This window comes from Hipposideros armiger, unplaced genomic scaffold (genome assembly GCF_001890085.2).
Source record: "Hipposideros armiger isolate ML-2016 unplaced genomic scaffold, ASM189008v1 scaffold_39, whole genome shotgun sequence".
Lineage (NCBI taxonomy): Eukaryota > Metazoa > Chordata > Mammalia > Chiroptera > Hipposideridae > Hipposideros > Hipposideros armiger.
The window spans coordinates 1,872,127-1,886,862 of NW_017731389.1; the positions used below are offsets into that span (position 1 = coordinate 1,872,127).

The 14,736-nt window shown below is 40.2% G+C and overlaps 1 protein-coding gene across 2 annotated transcripts in view; it reads right to left on the reverse strand.

Moving 5' to 3' along the window:
* ZNF365 (zinc finger protein 365) overlaps positions 1-14,736 on the reverse strand; it is a 216,769-nt gene that overhangs the window by 60,297 nt on the left and 141,736 nt on the right. Inside the window, exons 4-5 of one of the 2 annotated variants that reach the window (XM_019638428.1) lie at positions 7,493-7,589; positions 5,773-5,952 (exon numbers count right to left, since the gene is read on the reverse strand). The exons of the other annotated variant lie outside the window; for it this stretch is intronic. Coding sequence (XP_019493973.1) covers positions 7,530-7,589 — 60 coding nt within the window. The 3' untranslated portion in view covers positions 5,773-5,952; positions 7,493-7,529. Of the gene's footprint in view, positions 1-5,772; positions 5,953-7,492; positions 7,590-14,736 lie in introns of those variants that run through there. 2 annotated transcript variants of the gene reach the window in all.

A 14,736-nucleotide genomic window follows, 5' to 3' on the forward strand; every position in this document is an offset into this window, starting at 1 on the left:
GAACAGGAAGTAAGAGCTGAGACTGGAGAGATGCCTACATTTAAAGAGAAAGCTATGGAAGAGGAGCTAATGCATGAACCATTGGACAGGTAGGAGGGAAATCAGGAGAAAGCAAAGTCACAGGCATAAAAGAAGAGAAAACATCAAGATGGACAGACTGATCAGCTCTGTCAAATGCTAGAGATAGTGTTGAAGGAGGATGAAGATCAAACAAGGCCTGGAATTTGTCAGTAAAAGCCCAGGAGACTTTAAAGTGTTTTATAATTGTCTAATTCTTCCTCCCTTTAATCACTGGCTAACTTTCCCTCCACACAGGAAATGGGGAAAATAGCTGAGAATCAAAAACCCAGCACTGTTTCGCAGGCTGTCCTAAGAGGACCACGAAGATCAAATCGCAACGAATCTGACATGTTTCCCCCTACAAAGGGAGTTTTTATAGTGACATGTGCTCTAGTTGATACTAATGCGGGGGGGGGGGGGGGAGTAAAAATGTGTCTTTGCAGACATATCCAAAAAAAGCTCAAAGAATTATTTTGGAGGACAAAATCAGGCTTTCCTTCAACATTTTTATTAGACTCAAATAAAAACAAAAGTGAATTTAATGTCCAGGAATTGATTTGCCCAGTTGTTACTTTTTTGGGGGAGAACTTTTATGAGTTTATGTGAGCTAAACTGACAATTGCCAGACAGCAAAATCTCAATGAATTGAGAAAATGCTCCAGAGAATGGCAGTTTTGTAGCTTATTTTATGCATTAGAATCAAAGGAAGAGACCTAAGGAGGATTACGTGCAATCCATTGGTGGTAGGTTAAGGGGGCGGGAGAAAGCAAAGCAGAAGAAATCCCTGGGATTGGATAAAAAGTAAAACAGAGAGACACATTCTTCTTTTACATGGGTGGGCATGGGGTAGTTAACAATGAACATTTACAGCACACAGAGATGGTATTTGGGGAACAAGATAACAGCGAGGGGCTCTGTGGTCTTGTGCTCTGGTATGGTGGTTGTGCCCTGGAGGGTCTGGAAAAAGATGACTCTGACATTTCAAAGATATGTTATGATAGATGCAAAAACACAATAGGCAGGCTCACTTAATGTAAACACTGACCTTTGTCAAAGAAGCTACAAGGCTAGGACGTGACTACGTGTCATGACGTGCTTTTAGTCAGGAATGTTTACGTTCAGACCATCCTATGTGATTACTTTCAGTCTCTGAGTTTGTAGGGCCTGCCATGCAGGCTTCCTCTGAGCTTGTCAGTTTTAGAATGTAATTGCCCCCCTCTTTTTAAAAAAAAAGATTTTTATTAAAAAATACAGCTAACATACAACATTATATCAGTTTCATGTATACACCATAGTTTTTCAACATTTATATACCTAAAGAAGTGATCACCATGATAAGCCTAGCATCCATCTGATACTGTACCACATTATCAAAATATTTAACTATAATCCTCATGTTATATGTTACATCTCCATGACTTATTTGCTTTATACCTGGAAATTTGGATCTCTTATTGCCCATCACCTTCCCCCACCTTTTTTAAAATTTCAAATAATGTTGACATTCAGTATTTTATATTAATTTCGGGGGTACGGCATAGTGGTCAGACATGTGTATAATTTAAGAAGTGATCCCCCTGACTAGTCTGTACCCGCCTGGCACTATACATTGTAATTACCATATTATTGACTATATTCCCTATGCTTTACTTTACATCCCCATGACTATTTTGTAACTACCAAATTATACATCTTAATCCCTTCACTTTTTTCACTCCCACAACCCACTTCCCATCTGGCAACCTGAAAATTTTCTCTGTATCTGTGAGTTTGTTTCTGTTTTTCTTGTTTATTTTGTTCTTTAGGTTCCACATATAAGCAAAATCACATTGCATCTATTTTTCTGTTTGACATACTCCATGCAGCACAATACCCTCCTGGTCCATCCATGCCATCACGAATGGCAAGAACCCATTCCCTTCCATGGCCAAGCAATGTTCCATTGTATATATGTACCACCTCCTTTTTATGCATTCATCCATCGACAGACACCCAGGCTGCCTCCATATCTTGGCCATTGTAAACAATGCTGCCATGAACATATGGATTCAGTTGTCCCCTTGAAGTAGCGTTTTTGTTTTCTTTGGAAAAATACCCAGAAGTGGGATTATTGGGTCTTTCTTTGTCTCTTGTTATAGCCTTTGTTTTGTCTGGTATAAGTATTACTACCCCAGCTTTTTTTGTTTGTTTGTTTCCATTTTCATGAAATATCTTTTTCCATCCCTTTACTTTCAGCTTCTGTGTGTGTGTTTCAATCTGAAGTGGGTCTCTTGTAGGCAGCATATGTAAGGGTTTTGTTTTCTTATCCATTCAGCCACCCTATGTTTTTTATTGGAGCACTTAATCCATTTACATTGAATTAATTGTTGATAGACATGTAGTTATTGCCATTTTATTATTCATATTTTTTATATATATTTTTTTCATCTTAAAGCAGTCCCTTTAACATTCCTTGTAATACTGGTTTGGTGGTGATGAACTCTAGCTTTTTCTTGTCTGAGAAGCTCTTTATCTCTCCAATTTTAAATGGTAGCCTTGCTGGCTAGAGTACTCTTGGTTGTAGGTCCTTACTTTTCATCATGCTGAAGGTTTTGTGACAATTCCTTCTGGTCTGCAAAGTTTCTCTTGAAAAATCAGCTGACAAGCTTCCTTGTAAATAACTAACTGCTTTTCTCTTGCTCCTTTTAATTCTCTTTGTCTTTAACCTTTGGCATTTTAATTATGATATGTCTTGGTGTGGGCCTATTTGGGTTCACCTTGTTTGGGACTCTTTGCACTTCCTGGGCTTGTATGTCTATTTCCTTCACCAGGGTGGGAAAGTTCTCAGTTATTATTTCTTCAAATAGGTTTTCAATTCCTTGCTTTTCCTCTTCTCTTTCTGGTACCCCTATGATGCAAATGTTGTTACACTTGATGTTGTCCCAGAGGTCTCCTTAAACTATCCTGATTTTTTAAACTTCTTTTTTCTTTTTGCTGTTCTGATTAGGTGTTTTCTGCTATCTTGTCTTCTAAATAGCTGATTCGATCCTCTGCTTTATCTCATCTGCTGGTGATTCCTTCTAGTGCATTCATTTCAGTTATTGTATTCTTAATTTCTGACTGGTTATTTTTTTATGGTTTCTATGTCCTTTTTTTTTAAAAAAAGATTTTTACTGGGGAATTTGGGGGATGGGAACAGTGCTGGGGAATCGGGGGAAGGGAGACAGATGAGTTGCTGTCATTTTGTTCTTCAAAATATTCTTCAAAACGTCTTTGTGGAGGACGTTGCTTCACTGGCCCAAGTTGGCACCATCATTGTGCTCTTCCCTGGTGAGGCAGATCAGTTGCCAGCTTCTGGACGGCTGCTCACTGCAGCTGCAGGCCGCTCACGCTGACTACTAGCTACACACGGTAGCCCATGGCAACCCACGGCCACAGGGGCTGCAGCCCACGCCATCGCCGGCGACTCACAGCAGCCCAGCTCCAGGTTGAGCTGTTGTTCAGCATCTTAGCTGTGGAGGGCAGTGTCACTGGACCTCATATGTGGGATCCAAACCAGGGCCCTCTGGTGTCTCAAGCCAGTTCTTAACCATTGCGCCACTCAGCCGGCCCTCTATATCCTTTTTAAAGCTTGCTATCTCTTTGTTGAAGTTCTTACTAAGTTCCTTGAGCATCTTTATAACTACCGTTTTGAACTCTGTCTCTGGTAGGTTGCTTTCCTCTATTTTGTTTAGTTCTTTTTCTGGGGTTTTCTCCTCTTCTGTCATTTGTGATGTATTTCTTCGTTTCCTCATTTTGCCTGCCTCTCTTTATTTGTTTCTATGTATTACGTAGATCTGCAACTTCTCCTAGCCTTTCCAGGTGGCCTTATGCAGCAGGTGCCCTGTGAGGCCCTGGCACAGTCTCCCTGGTCACCTGTGCTGGGTGCTCCAGGAGTTTCCTTTGTGTAGTTATGTGTGCCCTCCTGTTATAGTTGAGCCTTGATTGCTATTGGCACATCAGTGAGTGGGATTGACCCTCAGACTGACTGACAGTGGAGTTCAGCCACATCCACAGTTTACGGGATGCTATGTGAGGGGCTTACCCCATGGAGCGGGATTGGCCCCAGCTGGCTCTGCAGCCTGTTGAGACCACCCTTTGAGTGTGTCAATTGTGGGGTTAATTGGGTGGTGCTCTGCTGTGGTCTGAAGCCAACCTGGTAGTATGCTGGTGCTGGGCCTCTTGGGAGGAGCTCTGGTGCAGGCCCAGGTCAGCCACTGCATATGACTAGCCAGAGACTAACTGGTAGGAGCTACAAGGTGATCCATGTTAGTTGTTGCTTGTGCTGGACCTGGGGGTTGGTGAGAGAGGCTGTGCTGCAAACTGAAGATGACTATCAGTACCAGGTTTGAGGTAGCTCTACAAAAAGTCAGGAGCCTCCAAGGCCTTCTGCCACCTGATGGCTCCCATAAGGTTCAGCTGCTGATAAAGAAAGCCTCGTGTGGTACAGAGTTGGATGTCAGGTTCTCAGTGAGTTACCAGTGGAACGAGTGGAGCTTACCAGATCAATTCAGATTTAGACTGGGCCATGGCAGGGTAGGTGGTGGGGGGGATTAAACACAGGAAAGATGGTTCCCACTTGCTGGCTGCATGGCAGGGGGACCCAACACAGGAAAAATGGCAACTGTCTCGCCAGTTCCTACCCTGAAGTTACACAACTCAGTCCACACCCTGTATGTCTCCAACACCCCCCAAGTCACTGTCCCTCTGCCGAAGTCCAGGGTGAGTGCCTTGCAAGCAAGTCCGTGAGGTCCCTTTAATAGGACACCTAGGTTTCCCACAGCTTTCAGTCCCATCCAAATGGTCAGAATTCTCACTGTTTTTTTTACAGCCAGGTGTTGTAGGGGCTCTTCTTCCTGGCACCAGTACTCCAGGCTGGGGGGTCTGGTGTGGGGCTGATGGCCCTCACTTCTCTGGGTGGCCAAGATATCCCTCTCAATTTTCAACCACCACACGGGGGTTTGGAGTCAGCCAGTTTCACATCTCTGCCCCTCCTACCAGTCTCAACGTGTCTTCTTCTTTATATCCTTAGTTACAAAAGTTTTATTCAGCTAGACTTCAGCTGGTTCTCTAGGTTGATTGTTTTATAATTTGGTTGTAATTTTTATGTGTTCATGGGAGGTGACAAGAACAGCATTTACCTACTCTGCCATCTTGGATCTCTCCAATCCATTTACATTTCTTCTTACAATAAATTTTAGCACTGAAACTCATTTAACATTGAATAGAAACAGTTGAGTTACTGTCGATTTTCAATGGCTGTTTTTCACGTTCCTTCATTCGTTTATTTATCCTTGCATCAACAATTACTTGAGACTCACCATATGTAAAGTGGAAGGCTTCACTTCCCTTTGGAAACATAGACCTCCTCATTGAGTACAGTATTTCAACAAGCACAAAGAGTCTTCTGATTCAGAGGAAGTGACATGGTGCTCTATATTTCAACAATTCTTTTACAGTGAACTAACAAGACTTTGTACTATAATGCCATGAAATTGGGCTTTAAAACTAATGTGGGGGGGTGAGGAGCAGAAAGATAACAATGGGACTAATGAAGTCAGGACCCACTCGGTGTTAGATTAGTTTCTTATTGCTGCTGTTACAAATTACCACAAATTTAGTAGCTTAAAAGAACACAAGTTTATTCTCTTACAGTTATAGAGGCCACAAGTCCAAAATGAGTTCACGGAGCTAAAGTCAGAGTGTGGGCAGGAGTGGTTCATTCTGGAGGCTCTAGGGGAGAATCCAACACTTTGCCTTTTCCAGCTTCTGGAGGACGCCTGCATTCCTTGGCTCATGATTCCTTCCTTCAATCACTCCAACCTCTTGCTTCTGTTGTCACTTCTCCTACTTCTTTCTTTGACTTTCTTGGCTCTGTCATACAAAAATCCTTGTGATTGCATTTAGGGCCCATGAACATAACACAAGATAATATCTCCATCTCAAAATCTTTAATGCAATCACATCTGGAAGTCCCTTTTGCCATACAAGGTAATATTCACAGGTTCTAGGAATCAGGATGTGGTTGTCTGTCAGGGGGCATTAGTCAGCCTACCATCAGTGTCTTCCCAGGCCTTGATTTCCCTTCTTTGAGAATTAACTCTCCATCCACAATTGGGATGAGAACCTTGCAGCCAAGTACTATATCTATTGAGCAAAGCTATTTGAACTAGGGGTAGACACTCTTTTCAGTGAATTTATAGTGAGGAAACAGAGCCAGCAAGACCCTGCTGCAGTTACCCAGCTCAGCTGCAGAGACCCAGGACCCAGCTGGATTCTCAACTTTGTCTCAGGGTGGCTTCTCAATGCATGTGCTAACTTAACAAGTTACCCACCATAAAGCTGTAAACACTGAAAGGATGGAAGCTAGTTTAATCTGTACTATAATTTCAAAGCTTATTTGTCTTGTTTCTAAAGTTTAATGACATTTAGAAAACTTTTGCCAACTATTAAAACTTGCCAATCATTTCTTCCTGTCACTTACAATATCACAAATGGTTATAAAGAGAACTCAATGGGGAAATCCAAAGTCAAGATTAATGCCCTACTTATTTGTATAAGTAAACTCAATGGTTCATTTATCAGCTCCCACTAAGTTACATTAACTGTCTCTTGAGATTATAAATTGTTGCTATTAAACCATTTCAGTGGCAAAGTTGGGCACTGTAGCCAGGGAGATAACTCACCCCAAAAGCTCTTAAGACAGAGGGGTGTAAATCACATTCACTCTAAAATCAAAGCTCAGGTTTCTTATTATTAGGCATATGTTGTTTCTCCTTCACCAAAAATATTTGATTTCACATTGGTGCAATAACCATAATAAAAATTACTAATTTCCTTATTTATTTTAAATTCTTCTTAAATGCATGTCTATCCCCCACCACCTTCCAACCTCCACTAACCAAGATTTACCCAAAGACAAAAGTGCCCACTGCAAAGCCACATTTAGATCTTTTTTTTTTTTCCCAAAGGGCAAGTTTCTTGGCTCACGGAGGCCATCGTGATGTGTGGCACAAGACATAAAGGTGCTATGCTTTCTATAAAGATCTTAACTGCAATGGCTGAGTCCTGGAACCACATTCTAAATTACTCATTGTCCTTTGTACACATCTGCTATGTCCCATCGTGTCTGATAACCACAGCTAATATTCTGTGGGCAAACATGGCCCCATTCATTCCATCAAGCAGTGAATAATTCATATAGCAAGTTTTACCCTGGGCAAAATACACTGACATCAGGAGGCATTAAACTGGAGTCATTCAAGAAACAAAATGGTTATTCATGCTTTCGATGTGAACTATAAAATCTTGCCAGTTAAGTTAAAGAATGAATTAACTCAATTCATTGGATGTATCACACGAGTCCATAAAAACACAATTGCATGAACAAGTTTCTTACTTAGAGTATGCCTACCTGAGAACGGAAACGCCAGTCATTTTGTCAAGCAAGTCTAAACTGGTTGAGGGAGAAGGGGGTGGTGCCGGGAAACCACTGCTTCCCTGGAGAGCCCCTGAAGAGAAAATGGTTTCCATTCATCATTTTTGTTTCATCTTGTTCCTAACTCCCCTCCCTTTTTTATTTTGCCACCCACCCATAGCCAAAAGAATGGCTCAAGGGCAGCTGGCTTCTCTTTACAGCAGCTAACCTGTGCTGAGATGATGGACTTGGATGTATTTGGCATTTGTTGGCTATTGCTGGCTGTGTGTCCACCATTTGCTTTTTTAAAAGAAGGAAGAGAATGGTGGCTACACATACCTTTTGGAATTAATTTTCCAGAGCCAAAGACACAGTTATGTTTGATGACCCCTGAAATGGTGCTTCCCTTTGGCCTCCAGTCTCAGCTCTGGATCCAGACAAGAATAGTCTCCCACAGACACCTGATTTAGCCAAAACCTTCCTCCAAAATGGATCTCTGAGGAAAGTAAAAATTTTCCAAAAGATGGAGCAAAAAACCATGCATGTGCGCACACATTTTCCAACCAACTTCCTCCGAGCAGCTGACCCAGCCTGTCTCCTCAAGGAGAAAGAGAGACCCTTGGCTCCATTTCCTCAGCACCTGCAGTTGGACCCTTTATTGTGAAACCCAGATTGTTGTGTTTAAGGTTTCCAATCAGACTGAAGGAATCTGGGGAAAAGAGGAAAGAGAGTGGCCACCAAATATAAGTAAGAGGGAAATCATCAATACAACTCCAGTCTGCAATGTCGAAACTGCCATTATTAAAGTGTTTGAAGAATCACAGTATTCTTATTCCTCTATCTCCTCCCCAAATGGTAGGCCTCAGGTAAGCAGCAAACCCTTGTGTGTTGATGTTGGACTTAGCATTCAATGTGGAAGTGTATTTGAGCAGATGAGAGACGCAGAGGTAGGGAGAGGAAGGGCTAACCCTGTCAGCTCATTGAATCCCAGATCTGAATCTGCATTATTAACATCTGCATTTTATCAATGAGGTCCAGAGAGGTTAAAGAATATATTCAGCTAATAGGTGACTAAACTAAAATTTGATCCCTAGGACATCAAACTCTATGCTCTTTGAACTGCCCTACTATGCGGGAAGATTATGTGATGTAATCTTTCTCTCTAAGGGGGGAAAAAAAAAGAATAAAATCCTAAGTGAAGTATGTCAGTATTCCAGGTTTGTACCAAACCTACCTTTTCAAGTACATCTTTCACTTTTTCCTTACATACTTTCTCTAGCCAATCAGATCTCTCGCCATGCCTTGAAACTGACAAAAGAACTTAAAATCTAGTTGAGTAGACATATGTGCACAGTGAAAATAAATAAAGGAATGAATGACTAAAATTTTTTCTCAGAAAGTGCTGATTTTCACCATGAACAAGTTTTCATCATTGTAAACCTCAAAGACTTTCAGTAAAGGACAGAAGTAACATGGAAGCATTTGTTCTTGTACAGGTCAATAGACAGGTCAAGGTCCAAGTTTCTTGCTTAATACTTTTCAAACAGTTTTCACTCTTCTCTTCATTGTTTTTTTTTTTTCCACCCCTTTATCCAGTGGTAAAACAAGAAGAAAGGGAAAATGGGATGATCCATGTATTTCATTTTAGGTGGATAAGTGATTTCAACATAGACTTAAACTTGCCCAATATAAAAGATTAGCAGAGTCAGGGAGGGGGAGGAAGAGTAGCTATAAGGACATTATTGGGAGAATTGATGAGATTTGATTATTGACTGTGAATTAGATAACACCATTGTATCATTGTTAAGCACCTGATTTTGATAACAGTGCTGTGCATATGTAAGAGCATGTCTTAATTCTTAGAAAATTCATCCTAAAGTATTTAAGGGTAAAATGGCATGGTATCTCCAATTTACTCACAAATGGCTCAGAAAAAAAGAATATGAGAGAGAGAACAATAAAGTGAATGGGTGGAAACGTAAACAATGGATAATCTGAGAAAAGAGTCTATGGAAATTCCTTGCGTACCATTTTTACGTATTTCTATAAGTTTCGAGTTATATCAAAGTAAAAAGTTAGAAATAAAAATGTTCACAGAGTTAGTTTCAGGATCTTCTAGGAAAAAAATGACTGACCATTAGGGCCAGAAACAACTTTAGAGATATCCCAGGCAAACCCCTTCATTTCAGAGATGGGGCGCTGAGGCCGAGAACATGGATGAGTACAGTAAAAGCAGCTATAGAAGGCAGGGTACACACAAGCACGACACCAAGTCCACAGCTCCTAGCTGAATATCCTTTAACTAAGCTACACATTTTTTCTCACATACGTTTTCTTGACTAGTTTATATCCCCTTTGATTACCTCTTTGACTTTCTCAGCTTCCCTCAAATCATTTGTGTACACTTCCCCAAAAGTATATTCCATGGATAGCACCCTAATTCTGCAGGATTTTAATAGATGTTATGTAAAGAAGTCTGTGTCCAAATAGGCTTGGGATCAAACAAGGTAAAACAGACTTCTTGAGGCCTTTAAAATTCTAACATGCACATTGTGGGACAGCTGAGGGTATAATATACAGCATTTTCCAAACATACTTGGTCAGGGAAGGCATTTTTTTTTTTATCTTAGGGGCTGTACATTCCAATACATTTTGGAAACACTAGTGCAGCAAATTAATCATGGCTAAGTGCTGCATGACAGATGCCAAGTGTCATCTCTCCCATTCAGTGCGATGACACTCCTGTGTTTCTGGGACTGTTGGGACTTCTTATATGGTGTTGCTAAAGGAGGGATGAAATATAGGGCTAAGTCCTAATTTTGCCTTTGAATTTACAAACTACAACTTTGAACAAATCAGAAAATCCCTTTAAGTCTGCTTCATCGTCTGTAAAAAGAGAGAAAACATGTATATTGCAGAGTGTTTTGTATGGGTTAATGATTTTACCTGTGAAAGTTCTTTGTACTCTATAGACCACTGCTTAACTAAGTTAGATAGCATATGACTGAACCACTAATGGTGAGGGTACTCTCTGAAAAAATAAAATAAAATAAAATATTGCCACACACTGGAAGAGTATAGGGAGGTTGTTTACACAGATGGTGATACTGGGAGAAAAAGTGGTGTGGAGAGAACTATGTGTGCCATTCCAGACTCGTTAACAACTACCTTTGAAAGTCCATTGGGAACAAAAAAAAAAAGAATCTGGGTATGGACTGGCAGATGCTCAAAGCTGTTTAAAACACATTCAGGAAAATACAAGTATTTTACTTTGGTTTGAATACAAGTATTCTTTGGCAAGGAACACTGATGTAACACCTCTATCAACATTTTGCATGATATTTTAACTAAAAGGCCTCAACTGCCTAAAAGGCAGCCAAGGCTACCTCTAGCGGAACGAGCTTTCCTTGCATTCAGCCCAGGTCAGAGGGAACAATAGTGACTTCCCATTGCCCAGGTCATGCCCTCCGCTGAAGCTTCAATCTAAAGGTTTCATAGCTCCCATCACGGCCTTAGTTTTGTAGCAACACCTCCCACTATATAAGTTAGTTCTACTATGGTTTTAGTTGCTGTTTTGCTATTCCATGGATATTAACATTTACAACCTTGAGCGTCTTTTAAATAAAGTATTTAATTTTAGTCCTCTTCACAACTGTCCTCTGAGGTGGGTTTGACTGATATTGTCACCCCCATTGTAGAGAGGGGGCACAAGGCCCAGGGTAGTTTGTTCTACACTGAGGTCAAGGTGCTGAGATTAGACTGCTGATCCCTGGTCTCACACACCAGCCTGCCCCTAATACCTTTCATTCCAGCACCTTGCTTGCAGGTCAGAGGCAATATTGATAGTAGGGCTGGTCTCTCATTTTAGTAAAGAAAAAAAAAATAGTGGATTATCCAGTATGTAGACTAGGAGAAAAATATTGGTAAAATTTGGTAGAAAAATAGTCAATTATCCTAAGTGTCTCTCAAACATCTCCCTACCTAGGTTCTTCAATGCTGAAAGCTGAACCATTAAAGAATCGTCCTGTCCAGTTCCTTTCTTTGAGGTCTTGTTTTACCTTGCAAAATCTCCCAGAAGACCACACCTGAACACACCTGAAAGAAGGTGAGAGAAAGCAACTGGTAAAGACTCTCTCATCAGGTACTAAAAACAAAGGCATGGACTCGAGGCATGGAGGGAGTGAAAGCTCTGCAGACGGGGTAGGCAAGAGGGCACCTGGGATCCATTGAGCCTTCCTCATGCTGGTCATGAAGGAGAAGATGTGGCATTGCAGAGATTCCCAGGTGTGAGTACCTTGGACGAATCTAGCTGGAAGCACTGCTCTAAGGTGTAGCATCTCTGGGGTCCAGGAAGTGCCTGCTTGCACATGTGAATTCCAGAGGGGATAGGAGGCTTTTATTAAAGCTCAGGATCCCGAAGAAGGCCACAAGCCGAGGAGAGGAAGTGGTGGAAACAATTAAGAAATCTAAGCAGAAACGGTTGCTGGAGAGAGGACCACAACTGTTCTTTCGACCACATCCGATATTTGCTTCAAATTGTTATGCAGGACAGTAATTGTCTCCTGGGAGGGCAAGAGGCAAACTGAGCCTGGCTGGCCTCTAATAGGTTTCAACAGCAAAGCACCCTCATAAATAGTGCATATTGTGAAACCAGAGTTTTCTCTTTTTCCAGTAGACCTCTCCCAACCCTCCTCCTTTAATTAAAGAAATATGGCTTACCAAGAAACAAATACCTCTTTTCATAAGGCATTGAGTATGGATTAAGGAGAAAAAGAAAAGAAAAGAAAAGAAAAGAAAAGGAAAGAGAACTCTACACTGAAGAAGGGAATGTTCGATAAGCCGTTCGTGCAGAGGCTGTCATATATAGATAATTCCACATTTATGATCATCAACACTACTTGGTGATTCCCCAGCATCACCTGTCTGGCATGTGACAAGATCACGTTCCGGAGGACCATGGCTCGTCTGGAATTTGAATGCACTGGGACTCAGTCTGGGGTGAACCTTTGTTTTTGTTAGTCCAATTTCTCACCAACCTTGATTTGTTACCTGTACCAATCTTTCCAAATTTGCTCACATTGTATTTTCTTGTGCCATCTGGTGGATTTCAAGTGAATTTTCAGAAGAATCCAAAAAACAGTTCCACTTACTTACGTGTTAACTAGTTTCATTTCTGAACTTGTCTCAGAGAATCATGAAGATACCTCTAAAACTTTAATTTTCTTGACCTTTTCTAATCAATTTGCCTGTGCTTTTCACACATTTGACTTTTTAAAAGTCACTTATATTTTTGAATCAGTAAATCAAGCACATGGTATAAAATTCAGAAGGTGCATGTGGTAAAAGTAAGTCTCTCTACACCAGTTGCCCTATTCCTATTTTAAGAGGTAACCACTATTTCCTTTAATGTACAGCACACATGTATATGTTTAACAAACTTTAGCAGGTTTTGCACACTGATTTGTTTTGCTTTTTTATCCCCCACTTAACATATCTTGGAGGCTTTCCATATCAGTACATATCACTGCCTTCTTGTTTTAGACAGCTATATAATGTTGCCCATCATGCTATAATGTACTTCTTTACCCAGTTCTTTCCTACAGATATTTAAGCAGTTTTTAATTTCTTGATATTAAAATCAGTACCACAATGAATGCTCTTGTATAACAGTTACTTCACTCCAATAAAGGTATCCATATCTATAGGATAACTCAGGAAGTGGGATTTGGAGATCAAAGGGCATTAAAGGCACTTTAACTGCTAGGCATTTACAAATTACTCCTCAAAGTAGTAATAGTTAACACTTTTTGCAATGAGCATGCCTGTTTCCTAGACTCCAGCCCACAGCATGTTACCAAACTTTTTGATCTTTTCCCATTTGATAGGTGAAAAATTGTATGGCATTGTAGTTTTACTATTTTTAAAAAAATTTGGAGTGAGGATGAGAATCATTTCATATGTTTAGCATTCATCTATATTTCCTTTTAACTGCTCATTCGTTCTCTTTGTCCATTTTTCTATTGAGTTGTTGTCTTGCTTCTTTATTTGTAGAAACTCTTTGTATATTAACAAAATTGCTCATTATATCAGTTGGGATTTTTTTCCCCAGTTTGTCATTTATGATGTGTTTTTCCATGAAGACATTTATTTTTTATTTTGTTGTCAAATTTATCAATCTTTCCGTTGGACATTAGAATCAATCCAATTTAAATATCTTTACAAACTTAGTATTTTATTGGGATTGCATTATATTTCTAAATTAATTAATTGAGAATTATCATCTGTATAATGTTGATTCTTCCCATCATAGGATATATTATGCTTTCCATTTGTTAAAATGTTCTTTTGTGTCTTTCAATAGTGTTTTTAAATTGTCCTCAGGTAACTTTTACACATTTTTTGTGTGTGGATTTTTCCCTCAGAATCTGACTTCTCACCATCTCCATTCCTGCTGCTCTGGCTTAACCTCCATCATCTCCCCCCTGGATTACAGCAATTAGTCTTCCCAACCAGCCTCCCTTCTTCTACTCTTGGTCACTCAACAGTCTATTCTCAATGGGGCAGCCAGAGAGACCAATTAAAACACAAGCAGGAACTATCAATTTTTCCTCTATTTCTCTGAGACTATTTCTGTTTACTTTGCTCATTTATTCAGCCCTTTAGATTCCACATACAAGTGAGATCATATGGTATTTGTCTTCCTCTGGCTGACTTATTTCACTCAGGATAATGTTCTCTAGATCCATCCCTATCATTACAATTGGTAAGATTTCATTCTTCCTTATAGCTGAGTAATGCTCCATTGTATAAATGTACCACTAGATGGGAAGGCAGTGGGGATGAGGGAGAAAGGGAAGGGATTAGACAGCATAAATTGGTAACTACAATAATGCCACAGGGATATGAAAAACAGTTCAGGGAATATAATTAATAATATTGTAAATATTTTGTAGGGTGTCAGATGGACTCATGTCTTGTTAGAGAGACCGCTTCATGGACGGTGTAGAGGCCTGACCACTGCACTGTACACCTGAAGCTGAAGCTGAATAATATTGTATGTGAACTATAATTTAACATATATATATTCACAGGATATGGAGTATAGTATAGGGAATAGAGTCAATGGAATTGTAATAGATATATACGATGTCAGAGGGGCAATAGATTGGGGGAGGGGGTTATCACTTCGTGAGGGGTGAAATGTCTAACTAGTACATTGTTTTGTACACCTGAAACTAATT